Below are 25405 nucleotides of genomic sequence, written 5' to 3' on the forward strand. Positions count from 1 at the left end.
TTGATTTAGAGGGAGAGGGAGATGTTTTAGTTCCAAAGGGAGCTTACATCTACTTGTGAAGAACAAAGTTATTTATGTTAAGAGGGAGTCATTTTGAATCGCCGTCCTTCTTAAATATGTTGTTAATATATTGGTATTATAGATTTTGAGATTCTTGATGGAACCGAGTCATAGCTGTGATTGCATTTTTTTTCTGATTATGAGTTCTTATTCATGATAGTTATAAGGTCAACCTGATAACTCTTTCACTCTGGGAATGAACATCATGTTGAGAGAGTCCATGATGGGAGTTTGAAGTAATGTTGAGAGAGTCCATGACTGTATCATGTTGAGAGAATCTGTGATAAAATGCTCGTTGTAAAGCTTACTAACTTGTCATGTTGAAAGATTTCATGACAGCATCACGTTGAGTAAGTTTGTGATGAAAGGTGATTGTGTTTTTTGTAGGTGTGTCATGTTGAGAGATTCCATGACAATCTCACATTGAGAGAATCTGTGATGAAAGCAGGTTGTATTTCTTGCAGGTTTTCCATGTTGAGTGATTCCATGAATTTTATAAGATCTTTGTGATGAGATTTTATCATTGACATTTTGATTGCAGCCTTGTGGGACTGTTCAGCTAAAGATCTCTCTCTTGCTAAGAGGGAGTGTTGGAGATTGTAGCTGCGATGGAGATCTCTCTCTGGGCATTAATATCGTAATGGTCACCTTCAACTGAAAATGGCATTTATGATAAATTGAAATATTAAATATTAAGACATGTGTCATACAACATGCGTAGAGGCATGGAAATATAAGAAATTGTATTTAAAAATAAATAGTCATATTTTGGGGAGACTAAAGAGACTTTTGGTTGTGATGTGAAGAGTCTCTTTTGTGTTATATATATCATTTCAAGCGAAAGGCATTGTACCCTTGAATATTTCAGTATCAATAAAGTGACCTCTTGTTGTGTGGCTGAGTTATTTCCTTCATTCTAGAGTTGTATTTCTGTGTCTCTTATTTCTATTTTAATGTTTCCTTATTGTTGGTTATCACTGCTTTCTGGGTTAAATCCTAACAACTAGAAGTGAAGAGGTAATGTTATGTGTGGTTCAACTTGTCTTCATAACGTTTCATCCTTCTCTCAAGTTGCAATACAAAAACCCTTCATTACATAGAAACATCAGCCTGATGTTTATGTGTCGCAAAGTGTTGCACCAAGACATCCAATTTTTTGACACCAAAACGTTGGTCACTGTGATTGTGTATGCTTATCTGATTATGAATATTAATCCTAAAATGTGTTTTGTGTCTAATACTATGTTATTCACCAACTTATTCTAAGTTGAAATTTACAATAGAGAAAAAAGGCTCTATTTATAGGAGATTACAACAGGATGTTTCTAAACAAAACACTCCTTAACAAAATGCAAAAAGGGAAACTTCCTAAACTAACTAGATTTATGCTTTCATTTTTAGATTTATTTATATATACATATGTTTCCCTATTGCATTTTTTTTTAGAAAACCCTATATTTTTCATTTGCCAGCTCTTTACCCAAACAACTTTTGCTGCTATTGTATTATAATCAAATGTGAAAGAATAAGGTGGCGGTGACCTGTGAGGACAGTAATCGAACACCTTTAAAATTGTAGAGTTGATTCCCAGTCAACCTTCCTTGCTAGAAAGTTTTCACTAAAAAGCATATGGACTAGGGACCCTATTCAATTATAGGGGTTAATATCATTGCAATGTCCCCAAGGGTGTCTGATTTTAAAAATAAAAGGGTTGCCCCTATCCAAGCTAAGGGCCTACCATGTCTCTTTAACTACATGGTACCCCATGTATTAATAGATACATAGATAAAATTAAATAAAACCTTCTGTTAAAGAAAACTCCACCATGTCATCTTTACCTCACCTCTAATAATCTCCCACTACATGCACAATATGGTGATGTCAACATGTAGCACACATCCCTTACGTTAATTTTATTGGGTGTATTTTCTTTGTAAGTCATCCTGCTAGCTAGTTACGATTAACATATGCAGGTAACATGGTGAAAGGTTTATGCAAGGGAGGAAATGTGAAGTGTATTGTATGTTACTGATCTCAATATTGACATAGTAAAAACAGTTTCTTCTACACGCGTTGTAAGGTGTTGCCCTAAACTTAATGGTTTATTCTATTTTTAGTTATATCGGATTATTATCATCTGGAGTGTGAATTAATTTATGCAGGTTCACATGTTATCCTTTTGAATACTCGCTGTTCCAAACCAATGATGCAGTCAGACTAGAATAGACTATCAATGCAATCCAAACTATTTTAATTGAGTCCATTCTATAATAGGTAGTGTCATTGGATGCATCCATCCATTATATACAGCTTTGTGCTACAGACAACTAATGTTAAAGCATACAATACCCAAAATTCTGGAAAAAGAATGATGTCCTCCAAACCCTTGTCCAGAAAATTGAAGATGATGATCACAGTGACTGCAAATTTCAGGCAGCAGCATCTCAGGTGAATTTACATTTTCTTAAGATTAATCATTCTCCTTTCAACTACAAATTTTTAATGAACATAAATTGTAAAAATGATAAAATTATATATATATATATATAAGTGAATAATTTTAAGTATATTTAATATACAATTTAATCTAAGGCCAGGGAACATAATCATAACTATGAATGGCACGGGAATGAGAACAATTGCAATATCAATTACTAGATTTCTTGTGTATTACTAGATTTCTTGTGCTGGTGGTGGTCTTTATCTATAGTTTTCGACTTTGGTCGTTAGTGGGTCTGGCTATTTTGTTATTTAGCTGAGGTATGTTATTATCAGAGTAACGAGACTCACCGCAAGTCAGACGAGTCATCCGAGTCAGCGAGTCCAGTTACCTCAGCCGGGTAAAAATGACCTGTGACCCTGACTCAGCGGGTCAATTGGGCTGACTCGGCTGACTCATCTGACTCGGCTGATTTTAAATTTTTGTTTTCAAAATTTTCTTAATACATCTAAAATTTACCTTTGTACTTATGTAATCGATGAATGTTATGTATGTGATCAAATTACCTTCTATTTCATGATGTTATTGTGTCTTTAAGCTTTATTCAATAATGGGTGCATGGAATTTCTTTAAATCCTAAAAAACCTCTGAATTTCAAGCATTTTGTCACTTTGCTGAGTCGCTGCCGAGTCACAGGGGAGTCCAGGCCAGGTCATGAGTCGACTTACCCTTGCCGAGTCCGGGCCAGGTCCGAGTCCAGTTACTTTGGTTATTATAACCACTAGATTTACTGGCATCCTCCACAAACCAATAGTAACAAGTGCAACACTCTTCTGTCTTCTAATAAGAAGATAGGGAAGGCAAAACAGTGACAACTGATGGTTTCTAGAGAGACATGATCAATGATTTTGACAACTTTCTCGAGCAGAAAACTAGGTTCCACACTTGCAAATTTCAGTACCTAGAATATGGTAGTTAGCTTAGGATGCTGATGAGGAACAATTTTGGGAATTCACACTAGGGCCAGAAGGAATGTGTTTCATATCGTACAGTCATCAAGGTATTCTTCCATGTTGTTAGCAGTGACTAGCTCAAATCTTCTTTATAGCAACATTATTATACCCTGGTGCAGCTTATTTCAACTATACTCTGGACAACTTTCAAGTCGTCAAGAAGCAATAGGTACAAATGTAGCAAGCTATTGAGGAAATAGCCAATGCGAGACATCCCTACCTACAAATTTTATTCCTATTTTCTTTAACTGTTGTGATGATAAAGATTTGAAGGACTTTACAAGATTTCTCTGCCTGATGAACTGAATAAATGTGAGAAAAGTCTGGACGCTTGTGAGTTTCAGTGAGGCTGACGGAATTTGCCTCACCAGCCTGTTCTTCTAAAACTTCCTTGATTTTAAGCTACTCATAACTGGTGTTTTAGGTAGAAATGGTAATTTGACCTCCCACTTCAATAAATAATAGTATATTCCGGTCATTTCTGGGGTATTGTTTGGTCTTCTTGGCTGGATTTTGCCTAGATACAGATTTTGTCATGGATGACATCATTTTGTCAGTTCACATGCAGTTTGTTAAAGCTGAATGTAAAAAATGTGAATATGTTATATGCCTTGGTAAAAATTATTGGTTTGTTATTCCATTCAGAACCATTTTTTTAAACAATTTTTATACTTGGATTTGTCTATTTCAGAGAGTCTGGTCCATTCCTCACCCATCATTGGGATTTGTTGTTCTGGAGCCTTAAGATTGTACATGTGATGATAAATTCTAGTCATATAATGCCTTTGTAATGGATTTGGTCAATGAAATGTTGAAAAACTTGACAAGTATCTGAGCTTGACAATCAATTCGAGTGGCTTTTGGCTTGCTTAACATAAAATATCCAGCCAAAAAAACAGAAAATTTAATAAATGTTAATCAGCTAAATTGTTATATTTTGAAACCTAATTTAAAATTGATATATGAAGAATAGTAATTAAACTAACACAAAGTTAATGGAAAAAAGACAAACAAAAGACTGACAACAAACAGAGGTGAAAAGAAAAGAAGTGAAATCAGGTAAAGGACCAAAGAACAAAATAAGCATGCCAAGGTACAATATACTGAAGAAAAACAGAATATTGAGAGGAATATGAAGCACTGCCAAACTACAAAAAACAAGAAAAGTACATGCCAACAGAAAAGTAGGGAAAGAAAATCACTGGATGTGAATCATTTTCACTCAAACTATAATAGATCCAAATTAAATGCCAAATCATCTACATGGGCAAAAAGAAACCACATAAATCCAAAAAGGCAATTGAGTTTTGTTAATAGTGCTCAGATATTCCAATAATGATGAGTCAACAAGGCAATTGAATTTTGTTAATAGTGATAAACAAATAGGGTTCAGATATTCCACTAATGACATCAATAGGTCCAGATTTCAACTGCAAAACAAAAAAGAGTTTAAACTTGAAAGATCCTAGACGATGGTAAAAATCTGGCTTATAAATCAAATTTGGCATCCAAAAAAGCTTTGGAAGCCCATATCCAATGGTTTAATACCAATACGGATAGACAAAATTCAGTCAACCCCCAAGCAAATTCAAATCAACAAAAACAGAGTGTAATATGTTTCAGAAGGTTTCAACTAGAACTGTCAAGGCATCGCCTTATACACAATATTTTTTCTTTCAAAATGGGAAAATCAGTGGCCAGTTGAGGAAAGCATTCAAAAAGATCGAAAAAGATAACTATGGGCATTCTATGAAACTTAAATCTCTGCCAAAAGGCTACTTCTTAATCAAACTTGAATCAACAGAAAAGAATATCCTTAGTAAAGGTATGGTATGTTGGATGAAGTTGGTTTTTAATCTATGTGACTGGAAACCAAACTCAATCCCTTTTATCACTTCATTTTGTGTACTCTAATGTAGATTTATTTGTACAATCTTCCATTGGAACATTGAGAAATGTCAATCCTGCCAAAAAGTGAAAGTCCTCTAGGCTCATTCTTTAAGGCAGATGAGACGTTGAGAAGCTCAAAATGTGTATTATCAGTGATCTTGCAACTCCTCGGCCCTTAGCCATTGAGTTATGCATGGAGCATGGCACATGGCTGCAACAAATTGAAATCAAGTGTCATTAATCCTTTCATAAGAGATGCCCAAAACTTGGCCATTTTTGGAGATACACATAAGCGCAAAAGTTGGGTCGGCACAGCTGAGCTAGCAAACAATTCCAATCTTTCTAATGTCATGCTTGAATATTCCTCGTAGTACAAGAAAGGAAGACTACCTAAGGATGAAGACAATAATTTTTTTGTGAAAAAGTTATTTAAAACCCGCCACTAATTTTGTAAGGGACAAAATTATAAGCCCATTACAAGCAACACAATATATCATGTTTTTTCTATTAAAAAAAAGTTCCAAATGAGAACCCCGTGATTTTTTACGACAAAATCATGCAAAATCCAGAGATCGAAACAATGAATTTTTTAAGGAAAAAGTTATAAAAACCGACAACCAAAATCCTGCATGAGCAAGCAAACTTGAATTACATCAACTCAGAAATGATTTATAAGGAGCAAAATTAAAAAAATCATACATGACTTTTGACATAAAAATTTGGTCAAAACCCATCACTAATTTTTATGGTGAAAATTAGAAATTCAATAACACAATTGTTTTAGGGAAAAAATTTATAAAACCAGCACACTAATTTTTTCAAGGACAAAAAGTAGAAAACCTAGATACTAGAATTTTATAAGGCAAAATTATAAACCGAGAATAATTTTTTAAAAGAGACTATTTTAAACCCGTAGCTGATTTTTTTAATGGACAAAAATTAGGAAAACCCCAAATGTTGGAAGGGGTAGGATTTCAAAAATAACACTAGCCACAAGAAATTTTGACAGAGCCATTACGATATTCATGGACAATCGAGAAACAGAGAGGGTATCAAAATATCAGAGACAGATTAAAAAGCCCAGTGCAATACCACGCCAAGATCTGCAGAGACAAATATTTGAAGCTCGTCACAGCAAAAATGCAAAAAAAACTCATTTCACAAAATGATCCTAGGCGCAGACTCTGAAGAAGAACGCAGAAAAATGTCGAAAGAGGTCACGTGCAGGACATAAAACAAACAAAACAGAGTCGTCGCATAAGAAAAAGATGCAACTGCCAGAAATCCTCGAAGAAACTATCGAGCTTTGCTCAAAACAGAAGAAGAAAACTTTGAATTTCTCAACAAATTGCCTCAAAACAATTTTGTTTCCTAAAGAAACAAAAACAAATTTCAGAAAGAAAATTATCTATATCAGAGGAGGTTAACAATCTTTTGTTTAAAAACTCGCAAATTTCTGAAAAGAAAACACCACAAGGTCTTCCCAAAAAAATGGTGCCAAAACAATGCCCAGAGAAGACACACGGCCTGTGCTGTCATCACGGAAAAACCAGAACAAATTCAAGTGGGAAAATTCGCAAACAAATGCACAAACAAAAGAAAATTTTGAATTTCTCAACAAAAAGCCTTAAACAACTTTGTTTCATAAAGAAACCCTAAACAAATTTCTGAAAAAAATACTGCATCAAAAGAGGCCAGAATTTTTGTTTTAAAAATTTGGCAAATTCTGAAAAACCCCATCTACCCTCCTTGGGTACAGCATGTTCAAATATTTTGATGTGTTGAATGAAAGAATTACAATTAATATATAGGCCATTACAACAGCTTCAAACTAAAGCACAAGTCCTCTAAAAATATTTCAATTTTTTGGGGGATTTTCCAAAAAAAATTGTTTTATTAAAAAAATTGCAAATTCAAGGAAACCCCCTCGACCCACTCTGATACCATGTTAATAAAAGTTGCTAGTTTAATATTTCACTATTAAACAATGTAAACGAATCTCTCCAAACAGAAAAGTACAGGATAACGTTTATAACTGAGATTTGTTAACTGAATGCAAAAAAGGAAACTAATTAAAAGACCTAAAACCTACTAAAGATGACCATTAGAAACAATACATTTTTATTCTAATGGGCTCTCGGGGGAGAGGGTGGGGCAAGATGGCAAGACAATTCTTGAGACAGGTGGAAAAGAGCCTCAGTTTGGGGAGATTGAGGGGATGTCGAGGGGTAAACTATATACTATACATATATACCTGAAATACTAGTTATTAAAAAATGTATAACAGCAAAATTACAAATATTTAATACTTGAATTTAAAGTTTTGAATGTTGAATATCAAATTACTAGTGTTGGGGTATGTTGGGAAAAGTTTCAAGTACGAGGAACAAAGGAGCTCAATTTTGAGATGAGGGGGTGAGGGGGGGGTTATATTGTGTACAATACATATATAACTAGAAATGCTAGTTCTGAAATGATGTTTCAATATAACATACCAAATTGAAATACTTAAATATAGCAAAATTGCAACACGAACCAGAACAATTAACATAGTACATATCCAATGGTAACATTCAAATATCAAAAATCAAAAATCAAAAACAAATTCATGTACCCATCCTGACGGCAGCATGGTTCCAGAATGGCAGTACTTCGGTACCCCCAGTACCTAGTGTGAAGCCGAGTATTTTTATTATATCAAAAAATATCATAAAGTCTTATGGATTATTAGGATGAGAAGCATTCTATCAAATCAAGTAAAAAATGTAGTTAAGGGAGGCCTCTAATCATCCCTCAAGACAAACTCTTCATAACTGGAACTCATTAAATGTGTATAAAAACATCAACTTGATTTGAAACGATTTCGTCATCATTCTTATTTTGTTTTATAATTCCAAAGGCAGCAATAGTTTTTAAAAATTCCCTTGTATGGTCGTTTGGTGACAAGGGGCATTGAAATGTCCCTAAGATGGTTAAAAGATACCTAGACCATATGTTCTGAGGATCTCATGCCCTCCTCACATCCAACAGTACAATAGTGACAAAAGGGCAGTGAGGAAGGAACGTCCCGTCCCTATCCCCCTAACCCAGTGATGTCTCCATCTATAGAACATTGTCATAGATTCAAGAAGCTTAGCTACCAAGGCTCCTCAAGATGTGTTCTTCATGAGCAAGGAAAAAACAATAAAATTATTAATCACACAAAGGTCACCTACCCATTTGTAGTAAGTTGTTAGCACTGGATTTGTGGTAGATCAGGATGGGCTACTAGAACTACTACATCTCAATCATACATCAAAAATCCTGCCACCTTTCTTGCATAAGGATCATAAGTCCGTCTATGTTCATTTTGACTCGACATTACCTCACTGACCTAATTTTACACAATGCAAACTTCAACTTTGCACAAAAATGGTGGAGGGCAAATCAAAACAACCTAGTTTTGGATGAGATTCATCCATATTGTGATTAGACCTGTTGATGTGAGTTTTGTTCCACTACAACATGCAGAATCGAATACTTAACGTTTCAAGGAGAAACACCGAACACTCAATGATCTCTTGATATAAGGTCATCTCCCATGCTAATCTTGCAAAGTAAGATCATGAAATGACTTTGAGATTTCTTCTTGATCATGGACTTCACTCAGTTTTATGATATGATATGATATGATGGTTATCACAAAGGGACTTACGCTATTCATCCAATGAACTTCTAAAGATTTTGCTTCACAATGTGCAATTCAAATATAGCTTCTAATTTTACAAATTTTCCACTTCAACTTCAACTCCAACTTATAACTTTTATTTCTACTTCTACTTCTAACTGCAAATCTCACTAGCAGCTCCAACCACCTAGTGCAAGCTTCTAAGGGACACTCAAATGGTTTTCCTATCAATATCTCCTCTCCAATTCCATCAAATGGATGCGAACTAAAGATTGAATATCAATTGAAGTTAAGTGCATTCAATCATCGACTTAACATGCAAGGAACCCTTACCATTAGCATGAGGCTAGTGGCCTGGATTTGTTCAAGTCAAACAAGTAAACATCCACAACAACTTCCATTCAACTAAACTAATTCAACATGAAAAATAAATCCACTCCAAGTAAAAGATTGAGGAAACCATGCAACACTCCAAAGCAATAACAAGTAATTCACCATGAAGAACCAAAAAACTATCCATTGCTTTGAAAGCTTCATAGCAACAATTTGATCAAGTCTCTCCCCGTTAGTGACATCCCCCCTCCTAAACCCTTGTTTAGAATTATAAAATGGATAGTAGCTAAACCAAAGGATTTGCACAAGCGGGAATCCTCTGGTCAGATGATTTCCACCGTATATGATTTAGCCCTCCTTTGCCTTAAAACTTTCCAAACCTTCATAATTGTCGCTCAATTTCACATTAACTCGACATCCTTTACTTCTAACACTTATTTGAAATTAAGGGTGATGGGAATCCTCTGGAGAGAGGATTTCCACCAAACATGATTTTCAAAACTTGTCCCATTTCAACCTTCTTTGATAATTTCTCGTTTTATTCTTACACATGATGTTGCTTTCATGCCATATATCGGATTTTAAATGATGTGGTGGAATTTTGAGTTTGGGAGTATTAATGTGAAGGGAATCCTAAGCTAAGAGGATTTCCACTAGTGGGATTCCTTTGGAAAGAGGACTTTCAGCATGGTCTTGTCACTTAGACTCCCAAAAAATCTGTTACCACCCACCCTTATGCTAATTCTTTCACCTATTTTCAAGTTGCTATGCCTAAGCATGATTTTGCATCAATTTTGAGTTGATGAGAAGGGTGGAAATCTTGAGAGAAGATTTCCACCAAATATGACTGCGACAAGTATCGTTAGGAAAATTACCAGTTTTCCTTCTCTTCACCGCTTTAACATTGCTTTGATCAGTTTGTTACCGTGATAAGGATCCCTTACTATGCTTGGACCTCACCTTGTCCTAAGGAGAAATGCTCACAATCCATAACTTTCTCCCAAGCATGTAAACCTTCCTCCCTTAGACTAAAATCCTACCCTGCCACTAGGACTTAGGCTATGAAAATACCTTAGAAGGACATTAAAACTCCCACACAAACCCTAGACAAATATTACTTCCCAACAAGCCAAAAAAATTCAAACTCACCCTCAAACTTGGAGACTTGAAAAATGTTGCCAACTCAAGCCACCTAAGACAACGACTCCTACTTGCTAAAGCAAAAGGAGGGAGGCCCCATTTGCAATGGAGCATTGGTGTGAAAACCACAAACAAGACCATGTAGGATCATGAGCGACAAAGAATGATATTGTTGATTTCAAGAGGCAAGCTACAGAGAATGTGGCTACAACAAAAACAGGGGAGGTTGAATGGTGATTGAATGACATCAGTATGGTAGAGGAGTTATTGCCATCTAGCAATAGGGTGTTGCCACAAGCACAATCTTCTAGTACAAGCAAGGTGCCACAGCAAAGTGCAAAAACCATACCCTCTATAGCCCTAATTTGAGTAAGAAGAAATTGTAAAAATATGTGATTTTTAATTCCCAATGTATGCAATTTATGATGGTTCAAAAACAATCATAATCGTTATCTATTAGTAAATAGTTATATTATCTGGCTCTGCATGATGATGCAAATTCATAATCCATGTGTATTCAAGAATCAATTCACAGAGAAGACACTTCCTCATGTTTACTTGGACTCGTTAAAACATTTTACAATTGAATTTTGCAACAAAAAAATGAGTACTTTAATATTTTCAAGTATTTTTTAATAAATTTAGGTATTTTTCTAGTTAGTTTGGGCATGTTTTAAAAATCTATGACTTCATTCATGCAAAACTAGATGACGCCTACTCAATTTATTTCATTCACAATGTTGGAAACATTACGTGTAAATGTTGACAACATCTTCATTACCTCTATTCCTTATTTTCCAATTCTCTACAAAGAGGGTCTAAAATACATTCTTTACAACATTATAAAAAGCATGTTGCAAGCTTTCCTAATATATGATTAATCTGCTTACAAATCCAATAAGCTAAAAGTTGATGACACGACGATAAAACAAACTGTTAGCTCAAACGCATGTCTTATTGGTGGCTATGACAGAAGCATGCATATAATCACTTGCCACAAAAATGTGATTTATAAGCTCAAAAATTTGGCAAACCTAAACTTTTTCTCCCATTCAAATCCAACTGTTCTTTCAGTAATTTTACAGGCCTCAATTATCAATCACGCTGTTTCAACTTCAATTCAATTTCTAATACTTTCGAGTTCATTGCAAGTATGAACCATTACCTTTCATTCCAACTGATATGTCTTAAGCACAATAATCAAAGTTCAAATGCATGCGCATCACTTTTCAAAAGCACCAATAAGGATATCCTTGAAGGCAATAAGGATAAGCCAAATTCATGTTTGTGCACCAGATTTCAACCCACCCAATGCTTTTATTTTGAATTGTACTGATGTTGATGAATAAAACCGTGACATTTCCAAATACTCCACTTTGGATTATAAAATTAATGGTTCAAGTCTTCATTTGGTTGTTAAATTGCATCATACACCAATTTCATCTCTGTTAGGCTCAGTTAGAGAGTGTAGCTTGTAACTAGATGACAAGGGGATGTGTGACACACTTTACTCATTATCACCAACCACAATGTTTTTCAAACATAAACCTCATTTCGTACGATTTGCATTACAAACTAATGATTGTACACTCATGAATAGAACCATAACATTTCCACATACTCCATTTTGGATTATCAATTAATGCTTCAAGTTTCATTAGGAGGATAAGTTGCACCATACACCAATTTCATCTTTTTTAGGCTCGGTTAGAGAGTCAAGGTTCTAACTACATAACAAGGGGATGTTTGACACACTTAATTCATTATCACCAACCACAATGTTTTTCAGATATGATCCTAATATTGTATGTTTTGAAATACAATTAACGATTCTATGGAAACTGTGTTTTGAGCACTCAGCAAAAAGAAATTTCCTCTAGCAATTTCATCGTACAGAAAACACTTATCCTCCAAAATCAAACATACGTGTGCGCAAACATAATTTGCTTAACCTAATTATTTTACATTTGTCTGTCCTGTTTCTTTGACTACACAGCAGTTGTGAACTCAGCAATAGACTTATAATTGGACATTATTGCATGGCATTAACAACATTCTACAGACATGATTGAGCTACTCATTTGTGATTCTACTTTTGTTATAAAAGTTTGAAAAGAACATTTGAACAATAACAAAGACAATGTCTTTCCCAATTCAGAACAGATCAACAAGACCAGTAATTTCAACAAATCAGATAAACAGACCAATCCTTGCTCCAGCGGAGTTAGCATGATTGTGTAAGGATTTTAACTTCTAATTTGGAACCAAAACTGAGTGTTTCATTACATTTCCTAGTCATATTATTTCCATCATATGTCAATTATTTAGTTTGTCTGAGACCGTGACATCGATAAAATAATTAATCCTAATCATTCAATAAATGTAAGCAAATTAAATTTAAATGATCACCTTTCTTTCCCTTCCTTATGCCTACCATAAATCTGGGAATCAGAAAAGGTAGAAGGCTGGCTGGCTGGGTAGAAAATCACGTCATTCAAAAGCATACATGAAATAAGTCAATGAGTTTATACAAGAAGTGAGTCCTTTTACTCTTTAAAATGAAAGAGCACTGATACCTCTGTCTAAAAGGTATCTGTACAGGTTGTTGAAATGAGGGATCACTTGTCACCACAGACAAAACCAAGGCTCTCTCTGTTAGATTTTTATTTTTGTACTCTTTACGTTACTCTTTATTTTGTCAATTTACTTTCATGTAGCATAAGCTAAAATTCACTTTCATGCTCTCAGTTTTAGTTTGAACAAGTTACATCTTATTTTTCTTTCTGTATTATATTATTTCTCTAATTCTCATTGCAACTTTGGGATTTGGTGTATGTCTAATAATTAATTAGACCATGTGAACTTCTTCACCTTAGTCCATTCGTTCAAGATTTAAGTTTCGCTTGCCACCACTTTCAAGAAATAAATCTAGCACCAAATTCAATGCTCTTCCATCGGATATACAATTTCCATTACGATATAAATTATAATGAGCTTACATTTGTCATATCAAGTTAAAATTTTAACTGGCAAGGCAGGTAAAGTAAAGTTGATTCTAGAATGAACCTGTGAAGTGTGTACAAATTGCGCACGCTTCTATCTGCATCTGGAGATAGGTACTTCCCATTTTCTCTATCAAGATCAAGTTGTAGAGGGAACTCATACCGATCATTTATCTGCAGAGTTATCAAGAGAAAAGGCACACACATCCTTCAATTTGAGAAACTCTTGAAAGTTAAAGTGAATATAAATAAAAATCAATTTAGTAGCAAACAATCATATACACAAATTAGAAGTGCACAAGAAACAAAAGAAGTAAATATTTGAATGCCTTGTATCCAGAAAGATCCAGGAAAGAGTTATTCATAACTGGGACCTTCTACCTTCTACAAAATCAACTGTTTGAGAAGCTAAAGCTGATAATCTATCGTCCTTTATTTGAAAGCTCGATTCATTCAATTCCCATATAGGATTGACAACCAAGAAATTTTTGAGGGCATGATTTTCGTATGCCACAGGAAACACAACAGACTATGAGGCTCTAAAACCCAAGGTCAAAAAGAACACATACGCAAATGCAAACAATATAATCACACCCAAATACAAAAAAATATTGTGTCAACTAAAGACATATGGGTGCATCAATGCAATGACAAAACTGTAGAGACGGGGGCAAAAATACAAAGGTTTCTTTAACACAGTACATTAAATTAGCAAATGGGTGTATTTTGATGACCCGCTCACATATTGTGGTGATTTCTACTTTTTAACAAATTCTCTGACTTTCCTTCTTACTTTCCCATAACCTGATCAAATATACTAAGGGATCGCATACTATATAAACCCAATACTATGTTGCTTACCAAGCGCACTCAAGGAACTGCTCCTATGACAAGGCAGATTCTATTCCCCCTTCACTAATGCATCCCCTAGTTGATTGGCCACTATCAGTTCATTATTTAAGACAGATTTTCATCTGGAATTAACCAACAGGTTTCATTATGTTCATCATGTGTTATATAGTATATACAATAAGAACACACTCCACTTAAAGGTTACCTCTTTGTCCAAGTGTGTTCTTTTAACAGTGGCTAAATTCATTGCTTGAAGACTTTAAGTAATGGGACATCAAGAGCATCCCTATCCCCATACCCACATTCTCTGGTAAATTGGCTTGCCCCAATCCGTCTCCAAATGACCATTTATAGCAAGTGCACATGAATCTTCATGTTGTGCCAATGAATTGATTCTTAGATGAACACCCCCAAATGTAAGGCATCCCTATCCCCATACCCACATTCTCTGGTGAAATGGCTCACCCCAATCCATCTCCAAATGACCATGCATAGCAAGTGCACATGAATTTTTATGTTGTGCCAGCGAATTGATTCTTCGATGAACACCCAATGTAAGGCCTTGAATATATAAAATTGAATTATTTTTGATGAACTAACTTGAACATCCTCAAAATTCTATATTTTTCAATTGCTACCTGCTGCTTCTTATGGCTAAACTTTTCCAGAAAGGCTAAAATATTAATCCTAAAAATATTTGCATGTGAAAAAGCCTCAATTTCGGGTTCAATAAGATCAATAGACTTTGGGGAAGTAACATAAAATTGCTAAATTTCAAGTTGCCATGCATGTCAGCAAGAATCTATCAACTGTTCCTTCTCTAAATGAGCAAGGGAATGGTAAAAACTTGCCAACTCTGATGGACTGCATTAGGGCAGCTAAAGAAAGGCTACTAAAAATATATAAATAATATTTTGAAAACAAATAAATATGCTAGACAAACTAAATGAAGCTGAAACTTCATGATTTTAATTGAATATCATGATCTGTGACTTGACACTAAATGACATCAGCACTTTCATTACTTCCAAATTCCTACTTGTCATGAATAGTTGCCCTGCGGATACACAATCATTTGCCTGTGTAATCTTTCAAACCATAAGATACCAATATGCAAACTAGAATGAATGAAAAATGGTTGTGTCACTCAAGGATCAACCTATATGCAGATCTCGACAAAAGATAGACTTGACAAGTGCTGGGTTGCCAATTTTATATAGGTAACCTCAAAGTAATCCTTTAAGCTGGCTGTCTGTAAAACTACAGTCTCTTTACTCTCCTGCTGCATTTAAAAACAGTGTTATCAGGACTTCAAGGAGAGATTTTATGGAGCCTGAACTCAAGCTGGTCAAGAAGGGTGATGGAACTTCTGCTCCAGGATTGTCTTATAGCTTAAGGTTGCTAAGTTTCCTTGTTTTTGTTGTGGTCCCTGCAATTCCTATTACTTGGTTTGTAGACCTTTATATATTCATATTTTCCAAAATCAGTCACAGGTTTTTATGAGATATTACAATTGTAGATGTTTAGGCCACAATTGGTTTGTAGACCTTTATATATTCATATTTTCCAAAATCAGTCACAGGCATCCTAGAGAACCCACAATTAAAATATCAAAAAAAGATATTATTATTTTAAAATAACAAAAAAAAAGTTAAACATAATACCATACAACAGTGCCACAAATGTACCAAAAAATACAAGAAAAATAATGATAAAATCATCAGAAACATACTGAAACCTGCAATTTGTAAAACACAGGTCAGTATTAACAGAATACTGTGAACTGTTGAAGACCAATACAAAAAGAAATGACACAAGCACTGATAAGAGCATCTATATTTCCCTAGCCACGGCCATTTACCAGGGAAGTAGTGGATCATCTTGGGTATTCAACATCCACCCATTCACAGAATATAGTTTGAGATGGAGAAATTAACTTTCTGAATGACCTGAACTTTAGAGAGTCCAAGAAAAATCCTGAATATGACATCTTAGTACATGCATACTATTTGGCAAAACAACCAACTCTACAGGGCGCTCTGTTTTCAATTTCTTTAATGACTTTCAACACAAAATATGTTCTGCCAGAAGGATAAGGAGAAGAAAGGTCTTTCCTGTACATACAAATCATTAGCTTAAACCTAATTATTTATTGGTTCACATCCCATAGGGATCGTTTTCTACTCATAAACCCCTTGTATTATATAATTACAATTATCAATCTAAAATTACTATTATTTTCTATTAGAAAAGGTAAATGCTTACATATTTTCACAAACAAACCATATACTGATTTGGCAGCTCAACATACCAAACTATAATATGCAACAGACATAGCCAAATTCAAAGAACTCAATGACCATAATCAAAGATTTCAATCTTTCAGATTAGACAATCAAGTTTGGCTTCTAAATGAGCTGCAGATATCTGACAACAAACAACATATCAAATAGATAGCCGTTGAATATGAGCCTTAGATTGTTCCCCAAGTGCCCATACCAAAAGTTTTTGCTAAAGACTCCTTGTTCTACTTATAAACCCCTTGAATTATATATTTACAATTATTTATCCTACCCAATCTTCAATAACTATCATTCTCTACTAGAAAAAGGAGAGACAAACAACAACACAATTGACTGCTGTTGAATACGAGCCTTAGAATGTTCTCCCAGTTGACAGTGCCAAAAGTTTTTGCTAAAAACTTCCAGCTCAGCTTGGCATCCATAATCTTCTTCATAAGAGTCAGTTCAGGCAATACAAACCATTTCACGTGGAAGAGAAAATTTCCATTGGATATCAAAGCAATATCCATATCCTAGGACCTAAACAATCATCCATGGAGGATACTTTGCTCACTGTCAACTTTTGCAGATAACTTTCTAAAGCAAAGTTAGAGAAGCTTTCCTCTAAGCAGGAAATAAATGGTGAGAATAAATCAACATGTTCACTTGTTTAATTAAATAATTTGCATGCATACTTGGACCCAGTCAGTAAACACTTTTCATGCATACTTGATAGTCTGTTTAAAATATTCATGCATGCCGGTTATGGAACACTTCATTTGTGCTTGCCTTCATGCACCCACCACTCAACCTCTACCACTTAAAAGGGCCAACATATTATTTGTAATCACATGAAACCTTAAAATTTCATAACAAAAAATATAAAGTGAAAGAAAGCAGTCCCAAAACATCTACCTTCCAATCATTTGTTTATGTACACCAATTACTTGCAATGCCTAAACCCTCCTAAAGGCCTAATAAAAAAAAGATATGCTCTTTAAAAAATATACCATATTAGATTGCGCTACTCCATTGTTAAAATATTAAAAAGAATTTCCTGCTTTGTTTTAGGGTTCAGAACGGGTTATTTGGGTTACTAAGGCTGACATGAGAACTACAACAAAAAAGTAGAGAGAAAATATATATTTAGAAAACAAAATTTTGTGTCCATATGTACAGTGCCCAACACATTTAGAAATAAAAATATACTGAATAAACATAGCATAGAATTGAGGAACAGCCTGACTAAATTGTAACTTCAAATACCATATCAAGATCCGAACATAAATACTTTCATCAAACACGCTCACATCATAATCTCTGTCCAAGGGCAGTGACAAAATCTTATATGTTAATTCTTGCATCACAATTCTACAGCCTTGCCACAGAGGAAAATCAACTATCCACTCTGTCAATAAAGTTGAAGTAAATCATGAGATACAGCCAGTGTTTGGCTTCCTCATAAAAACATGCACATTCCTGCATATAGATATATAATTACAGGACTTAACACACAAGAGCACCATCTGTAAATTTGCTGGATGCAATTTCCACAATTCATTGATATTCAACTTCATTTGAAGTTTAAATATGCAGGATATAGTGTGTGAAAGAAGGTAATCAACTTTCAAAAAGCCTATTAACCAAGGGATTGTCTCACATAACATGTATTAAAACACCAACCAAAAGCTCAAAAAACAAAGCATTCAACCAAAAACCATACCAAAGCTACTTTCCATCATTAAGCTATTGTAATCTTCTGGACTCAACCATAGTAACCAAAACTATGTAAAAGGCACAGATGCAAAACAGTCCGACTGTAGCAGGAAGAAGGGATGCCAACACTAAGTACTGAAACTTGACTTCAGCACTAAAGAATTGGAGACTACAAGATTGAACTAAAGGCCTCGGCAATTAAAAAATGGAGGTTATAAGACGAAACTAAAGGCCTATGCTAGTCAACAATAAATTTATCCAATTCCAGTATCCATGGTTCCTAATATTTGCATAATGTGCGAAAGACAGATATCATTCTCCTTTTCATGGAATTTATCTTTAACGCATTCCCACTAAAAAAACTAAACATATGCATCTGATTACTGACATGGGCCAGACCTGGATTGGGATATAATAACAGTCTGACTTCCACAATAATTCATGCAAAAAAACAGGTTAAAAAGTGAATGGCAACCATGAGAAAAATGATCAAACATACAAGATTGATCACAAAATTATAATGATAATTCAGAATTAGAAATCTAACATATTAACACATAATAAACCACAAATTCCATATGTTATGAAGAAAAAGGTAGTCTTGCAATTACCTTAACCATTGTATCCCGCATGAAATCATATTCAAAGCGCTTTAACTGAAGCTGTAGCACAGGAGGAAAGTCAATGAACAGAACACCCTTCTTTGCATCCTGAAAGCACCAGAGAACAAGTATTCAAATTTTTCATTGATTTGGATGAAAAGTTCTACTGTTTATCGAAAGAACCAATAACTCAACTAAAAATATAAGATAAAGATTCAAAGAGCTATTAAAAATCAATTACAAACCTAATTTAAAATACAGGAAAAATATTCAACTATCTATTATTTGAAATTACACACAAATTTAACCGTTCAAAAAATCAGCAAGCAGATATCACAGATATCGTGCTCAAACCTGTAAACCATGTTGTTCAGCATGGTATTTATTATCCCCTTCCAAGCGTTCAACTTCAACATATTTATCAAATGATGCATAAACATCTCGGCACCCTTTGACATCAAGCTGCAGATCTGCAAAATATATCTGTTAGAAATAAGGAGAAACGAGAAAAAACTGGAGGTCAAACAACATATAAAAGTAGCCATAGGTCAAAGAAACATACCATAGAATGACTCTTTCCTTGTTGACTTGTAATCTACATTTATACATTCAATATAATTCATATGATGACCCTCAAATAATTGCTGTATTGTGCCCTCTACAACTGTACCCTGAAAGAAGGCAAAAAAACAGAGGATGTTAAAATGACTAGGAGAATAAATTATATACTCAACTTACAACTAAGATTAATGAACAATCATAAAACACAAATATTTCCTCTTTGAAAAAATATAAAATAAACTACCTTCATTTTGTCTTCTAGTTTCTCAGATAGCACTCGATTCAACTCCTGAACATCATGTTGCATGAAAGAATCATATGTATCCCATCCAAAAGATTTTGTCAACTCCTTTGTTGCGACACTGCTATCACTGTACTGAAGCTTATAGAATAAACTCTGTAAAGCCAATGGAATGCTACCAGATGGCATGTCATTTTCAGTCGTAGGCATATGATATACGGCCTGATATTCATATAAAAATTATCATCAGGATAAACAGGTATACTGTATAAACCAAATTAAAGCCAACCGGTGGCAAAAAGTGGTAATGAAAATCTCAATTAAACCACTCAAAGATACAATTAGAACCTAAGCAACAAGGGTTCATGTTGTAATTCAGCTCAGAAAGGAAAATATTTTTAAGAAGTTTGTCAATGAATACAAATTGAAAAAAACTGATGATTAAGAGTATATAAAAAGATAAAAAGTACTAAGATATTTTTTCTTTAGGTCCAAATATGAAAAAAAAATATTGAACTAAAAGATTATAGACAAAAGACATAAGAAATGAAAGAAGCCAACAAAATTAAATGAAATTGAGAACTTAACAATACAAATTGACATAAAATAGGATAGATATCTAACACCTGATTAAAATTTCAGTAATAATAAAATCTAATCAAAACTGCAATAATTTAACTTTATTAAAAAAATCTAAACAAAGTCTACTCTCAAGTCATAAGCTATAACAATGAAATAGCAAAGACAAAAACCTAAGATAGATGAAATTTAGATGCTAAAGCAACATCTAACAACCAAATGGAAAATTGCAATCAACACACTTTTTAAGTTTTAACAGCCAAGAGGTCTGACATTTAGCAGCAAAAATAACACTAAAATTTGTCTCTTCTCTGACAGAACCAGGCAGATCCAAGTTAAGCCAATCGTACCAGCAGAAACACAGAGGCAACAGCAATGTATCTTAATGCATATAATTACAGATGAGTTGAAAGAATGTAAAAGTTATTGGCAGAAAATATAGCGAGCACAAATGTTCTACATTTATAAATAATATTTCACTAATAGAGTCTTTCTGTATAAATTTTAAATGCAATTTTACTTTGATGAGTCTTTCTGAGTAAATTTTTCAGGCTAGTTCTAATGCAATTTTACTTTGGTGAACTCTGTACAACAGATTAGAGCATATAAATATATGAAAAGAAATTGCCATGAGTGCAAAATAATGTCAGAAACTATTTACTGAATATACTACAAAATAATATCATGAGTGTCATTATAAAATTATTAAATAACCTTTCTGAAGTAAGGGACATGATACAATGTTTGAAGAAGTGAATTCATGTAGCATGTGGCCCCTTGATTTTTGAGTCCCACAAATCCTGTTTCTTTCTTCGAGTCATACTGCCAACAGCTATCAACTTTTCGAACAACCACATCTGCTTCTACAATTAGAGAATCATTAACCAGATAGCCTTTTGAAGGATCATAAATGTCTCCAAGGGGCATGAATGATGTGAAACCCCAGTCACTTTCTCGAGCATTAAACTGATGTTGTGTATCTGCATTAGAAACATATTGCTTTAAGTTCTCATCTCACAAAGGCCACAAAGATTTACATGTTAAGCAATAAAATACTTTGAAAGACTTGCATCAAAAAACATGACCAAACTAAAAGCAAATACTACATAAAAGTTTGATGCACATGATATTCCTCATTGACAATCGGAAGAACTCAACTTCGGAAATATCCATCCAAAAAACTATACATTTATACAATCTTGTAGGTATAAATTATTTCCTACTAAAACAATTTACAATATTTTTGCTGGGAACTTGGTCAACTAATCTAAACAGCACAAGTAACATCCTACACAGATAACTCAATAGCTACAAAGGAGAAGTACAATCCACAAATATGAATTGATAACATAATACTATAACAACATATATAATATTTAAAGATATATTAAAATCACTTTTTTATCCAATACCTTTTCGTATAGAATATTTTGAGCTAATCTGATTGACAACAGCCAGGCTAAATTGTGCTTGCCTGCTCCAACCATAAGGCAACGTGGCAGCATCAGCCACATCTAAATACATAGACAGCTGATCTACATTGTTTCCTTTTGGGAAAATTAGCACCCGCCTGCCTCATACAGACAAAATTCAGCTTCCCACAAAATCAACTACTCGCTAACTCAATTTAATCATTAATGATTGATAAACATCAAAATTGAAGTCCACATGCTATGAATAAATCTATTAGGGTTTTACACAGGTGGAATTTACTACTTCCTAATTCCAACAATTACCTACTTCTAAAAATAACATTCCCAACTGCCTCAAATAACAAATCATTCGACAGGTTTTGATATCCACATGCTCTGAGGTTAGCTGTTGGGGTTTTGCAAAGAGTGTGCTTTGGTTATTCATGAAAGTAAATACGTGCCATGAATGCAGAATTGCCTTCCCCCCACTTAATTAAGGAGAAATAAAACAACTAAAATACAAAACGTGAAGAAATATCACTTACCATTTGAATCCTCCAACGGTAAAGATGTCAGAGTAATGTTTCTTCACATTTAACCTTGAAAAATTATCAATTGCCCAGGTAAATCTAGATGAAGGAGGATCTTCAGAAGGTTGATTTTCCACGGTACTGACAGTGTCGCCTTGCCCTACAACTGTGTGTCAAACATTTCAAAAATTAGGAAATTTAACCATTGAAGCTTTGAAATGTCCATGTGTAAAGCTTTAACATGTCTGAAATCAACTCTATCGCATGTGTATCCTCTTCACTTCCAAAATAAGTTAAAAGACAGAAAATTATTTTAAAAATATTAGCACATTTAGCAATTAAATTTTCAATATTTCTGCGCGCAGATACTTATGTATGAATCAACCTTGATATATAGCATATAATCATCATCTTTACTTCTGGCGTGCAATTCATTCAGACAAGTGTATCAGAATTCAGCAATCGTGAATGGGGCAAGCTTAACTACGATAAGTGCGACTCTCTTAACATAGACCAGGTTCAAATGCCTGAATGACAAGTGTTTATATCAAATTGAATAATATACCGCATCCAATTGTAGGCACGGCGTGAGTCAATATTTGACACTAAGTGGATGTGATGAGTGAATTGTAACATACTGCATTTAATTCTAGTAGCAGCATAGTTTAACAGACAAGACCATATACCACATCGAGTTCCTGGTGCAGGAGACCTCAACAGACAAGCCAGATACTGCATCCAGTTCTCGGTGCAGTAAATCGTACCAGACAATGCCCTCGGTGAATTCGAACGAATAGATACTTGGCATCTAAGTCGAAGGCTTTCCCGCAAAAGCAACAATTAACCAAACCTAACTTTCCTTTTTGCAATCTGTCTAAGTTCACTTTCGCAGAAGGCACAATTTTATTTTCAATACAATACTGAGTTTTAATTCTATTCAAAAACTAAAGCATAACGTCAGATGTATCATTTTTTAGGTCCAGTCTAAATTAACCTATAAAAAAACCAACTGCTTAACTGACCTTCCATGGGTTGAGCCCCCTCGTTGCTGAACTCAGAATGCGGTACGAGCATTTCTTCTTCCTCTTGCTGCTGCTGAGATCGAGACGCAACATACACACACAAAAACATCACACTCGAGAACAAATACATGTACTAAAAATTTTACTCGTGTTTAAGAGATCAACCAAAACCCTAGAATTGATGTTCGGAGGTAATTGAATCCCTAGAGATCCAAATTCAGAAAACAGAAATAAAAACCACAAAACCTAAATCAATAACAATGACTACAAACTGGAAAAATGAAAGTGAAATATTTTCTGAAGTAGGGATATACAGAAGACTATACATCCAGAGGCGGAGGGGTCATCATCGTCATTGTCTTGTGTATGTATAAATACAAATATTTGTAAGTTTGACTCAAATCGCCCTCTGATATGCGAAGTTGCAGCAATTTTTGCCTGCGAAGACCACGTTGTTTCTTTGCCTTTGTTGGATCGAACGAAATAGAGTGTAAGGGTAGAGGTTTAAAAGGAAGCCCAAAACTGGAGTGCCCTCGGCAAATATAATAAAAAGCATAAAATTTGCATTGAAATCAACCGAGACAATATTTTATACCAAATAGAACAATTAAGTTTGGCTTGATTTTAAAAGCATGAAGGGAGGTCATCGTAGGTAAGGGAGGGAGAATGTGGACGGTCGTTCTAGAGACCACCGCTTTGAGACGTGTTGCTCTAACATGGATTAACACTTCCGAAAATTTTATCCCTTAATTTAGGCTTTTAATAAAGAGACTTTTGTGACAAAGTTTTCAAGGGAGAAACACACCTTTTCTTTCAATATTAGAGGAAAGGTATTAGTAATGGTTATAGTATATTTTAAATGGAATATTAAATTTTAATATTTTCTAAGTTGTTTTTATTACTTCTTGTCATTGGCAGGAATACTTATGCATTCATGTCATTCTTAATATGACATTAACACTGACCAGTCAAATCAAAGAATTTAAAACATTATATGAAATTTTAAATGTTTATATCATTTTCTAATTTTTTATTATTTTATACATCACATTTTTCATCCATTATATTGGTCCATACTATTTTTTGTGGGGGAGAAAATTAATTTTCTTTCACAAAAATACAAATATTTTCTAACTTCATCTTGCACTAATGAATGCATTAATTACAACTTTATCTTTTCCACATTTGTTGATAAGATTTTTTTTCAATCATTTTATCTTCCATCTCACACAACATGTCTAATCAATATTAATTCTTACTAACAATATAATTTCAATATGTTATATCTTTATATTTGAATTTCTAATCTTTTTAAAATTTTGATTTTTTAATAAATGTAGTTAAATTATTACTATTATTTTACTTTTGTAAAAATAAATCAACCAATATTATTTTTTAATTAAATTTTATAATAGTGTTTGTAATATGTATAATTGATAAGTGTTACAATTTGTAAATTATATCATTTATTATTATTAATATTTTATATTTAAACAATTTATCATTTAGTTTAAATACATTTAAAACTTAAATATATATTTTAATATTAAATTAATAATTATATTTTACATCAAGAAAACATACTAAAGGAAACAATCACAAAAAAGAAATAATTCAATTCTAAAATATATGTAAATTATTATTAAGTTTTTATAAACTATGTATTAAAATTAAATAGTTATATTCTATTTCTTATTTATTACATCATATTTATTCATCAACATCAAATTTATATGTATTAATCATTATGGGAGTTTTTCCAACTACTTATGGTTCTCTAGTAGGATGCATAACATGCTTAAACATATAATGTGATACTCCAAATGCTTCATCACTTCTTCAAGTTCTATAATTCAGATATCGGTATGGATAACTTTCCTCATTGCACATATTTTAAGTTGTCAATGTAGAAAGTGCAAATTTGTCTAAAGCATATGTATTGATCGTAGTATGATATTAGGTAGGTAGTGCCATATTGGGTACTTTGGCCTCTTATTCTTGGGCTTAAATACCCAAATATGTAATAATATAACACAAGAACTTAATAACAAAATATGAGTCAT

The 25405-nt window shown here is 33.8% G+C and overlaps 1 protein-coding gene across 4 annotated transcripts in view; it reads right to left on the minus strand.

The window, feature by feature from the left end:
• LOC149553147 (ubiquitin C-terminal hydrolase 13-like) overlaps positions 1-23821 on the minus strand; it is a 53026-nt gene extending 29205 nt beyond the window's left edge. For 2 of the 4 annotated variants that reach the window (XM_089788649.1, XM_089788648.1), the window contains exons 1-10: positions 23669-23821; positions 23343-23412; positions 22336-22486; positions 21791-21948; positions 21093-21358; positions 19803-20021; positions 19560-19668; positions 19352-19467; positions 19007-19105; positions 13610-13719 (exon numbers count right to left, since the gene is read on the minus strand). In XM_089788649.1, the coding sequence (XP_089644775.1) occupies positions 13610-13719; positions 19007-19105; positions 19352-19467; positions 19560-19668; positions 19803-20021; positions 21093-21358; positions 21791-21948; positions 22336-22486; positions 23343-23412; positions 23669-23698 (1328 nt within the window). In that variant the 5' untranslated portion in view covers positions 23699-23821. Of the gene's footprint in view, positions 1-13609; positions 13720-19006; positions 19106-19351; positions 19468-19559; positions 19669-19802; positions 20022-21092; positions 21359-21790; positions 21949-22335; positions 22487-23342; positions 23416-23668 lie in introns of all 4 variants that reach the window. The other 2 variants (XM_089788647.1, XM_089788646.1) reach the window with 1 other exon arrangement.
• Positions 23822-25405: the final 1584 nt, after the last annotated feature.

The sequence above is a fragment of the Cupressus sempervirens genome, chromosome 6 (genome assembly GCF_028749045.1).
Source record: "Cupressus sempervirens isolate cs-2001-9-10 chromosome 6, ASM2874904v1, whole genome shotgun sequence".
Lineage (NCBI taxonomy): Eukaryota > Viridiplantae > Streptophyta > Pinopsida > Cupressales > Cupressaceae > Cupressus > Cupressus sempervirens.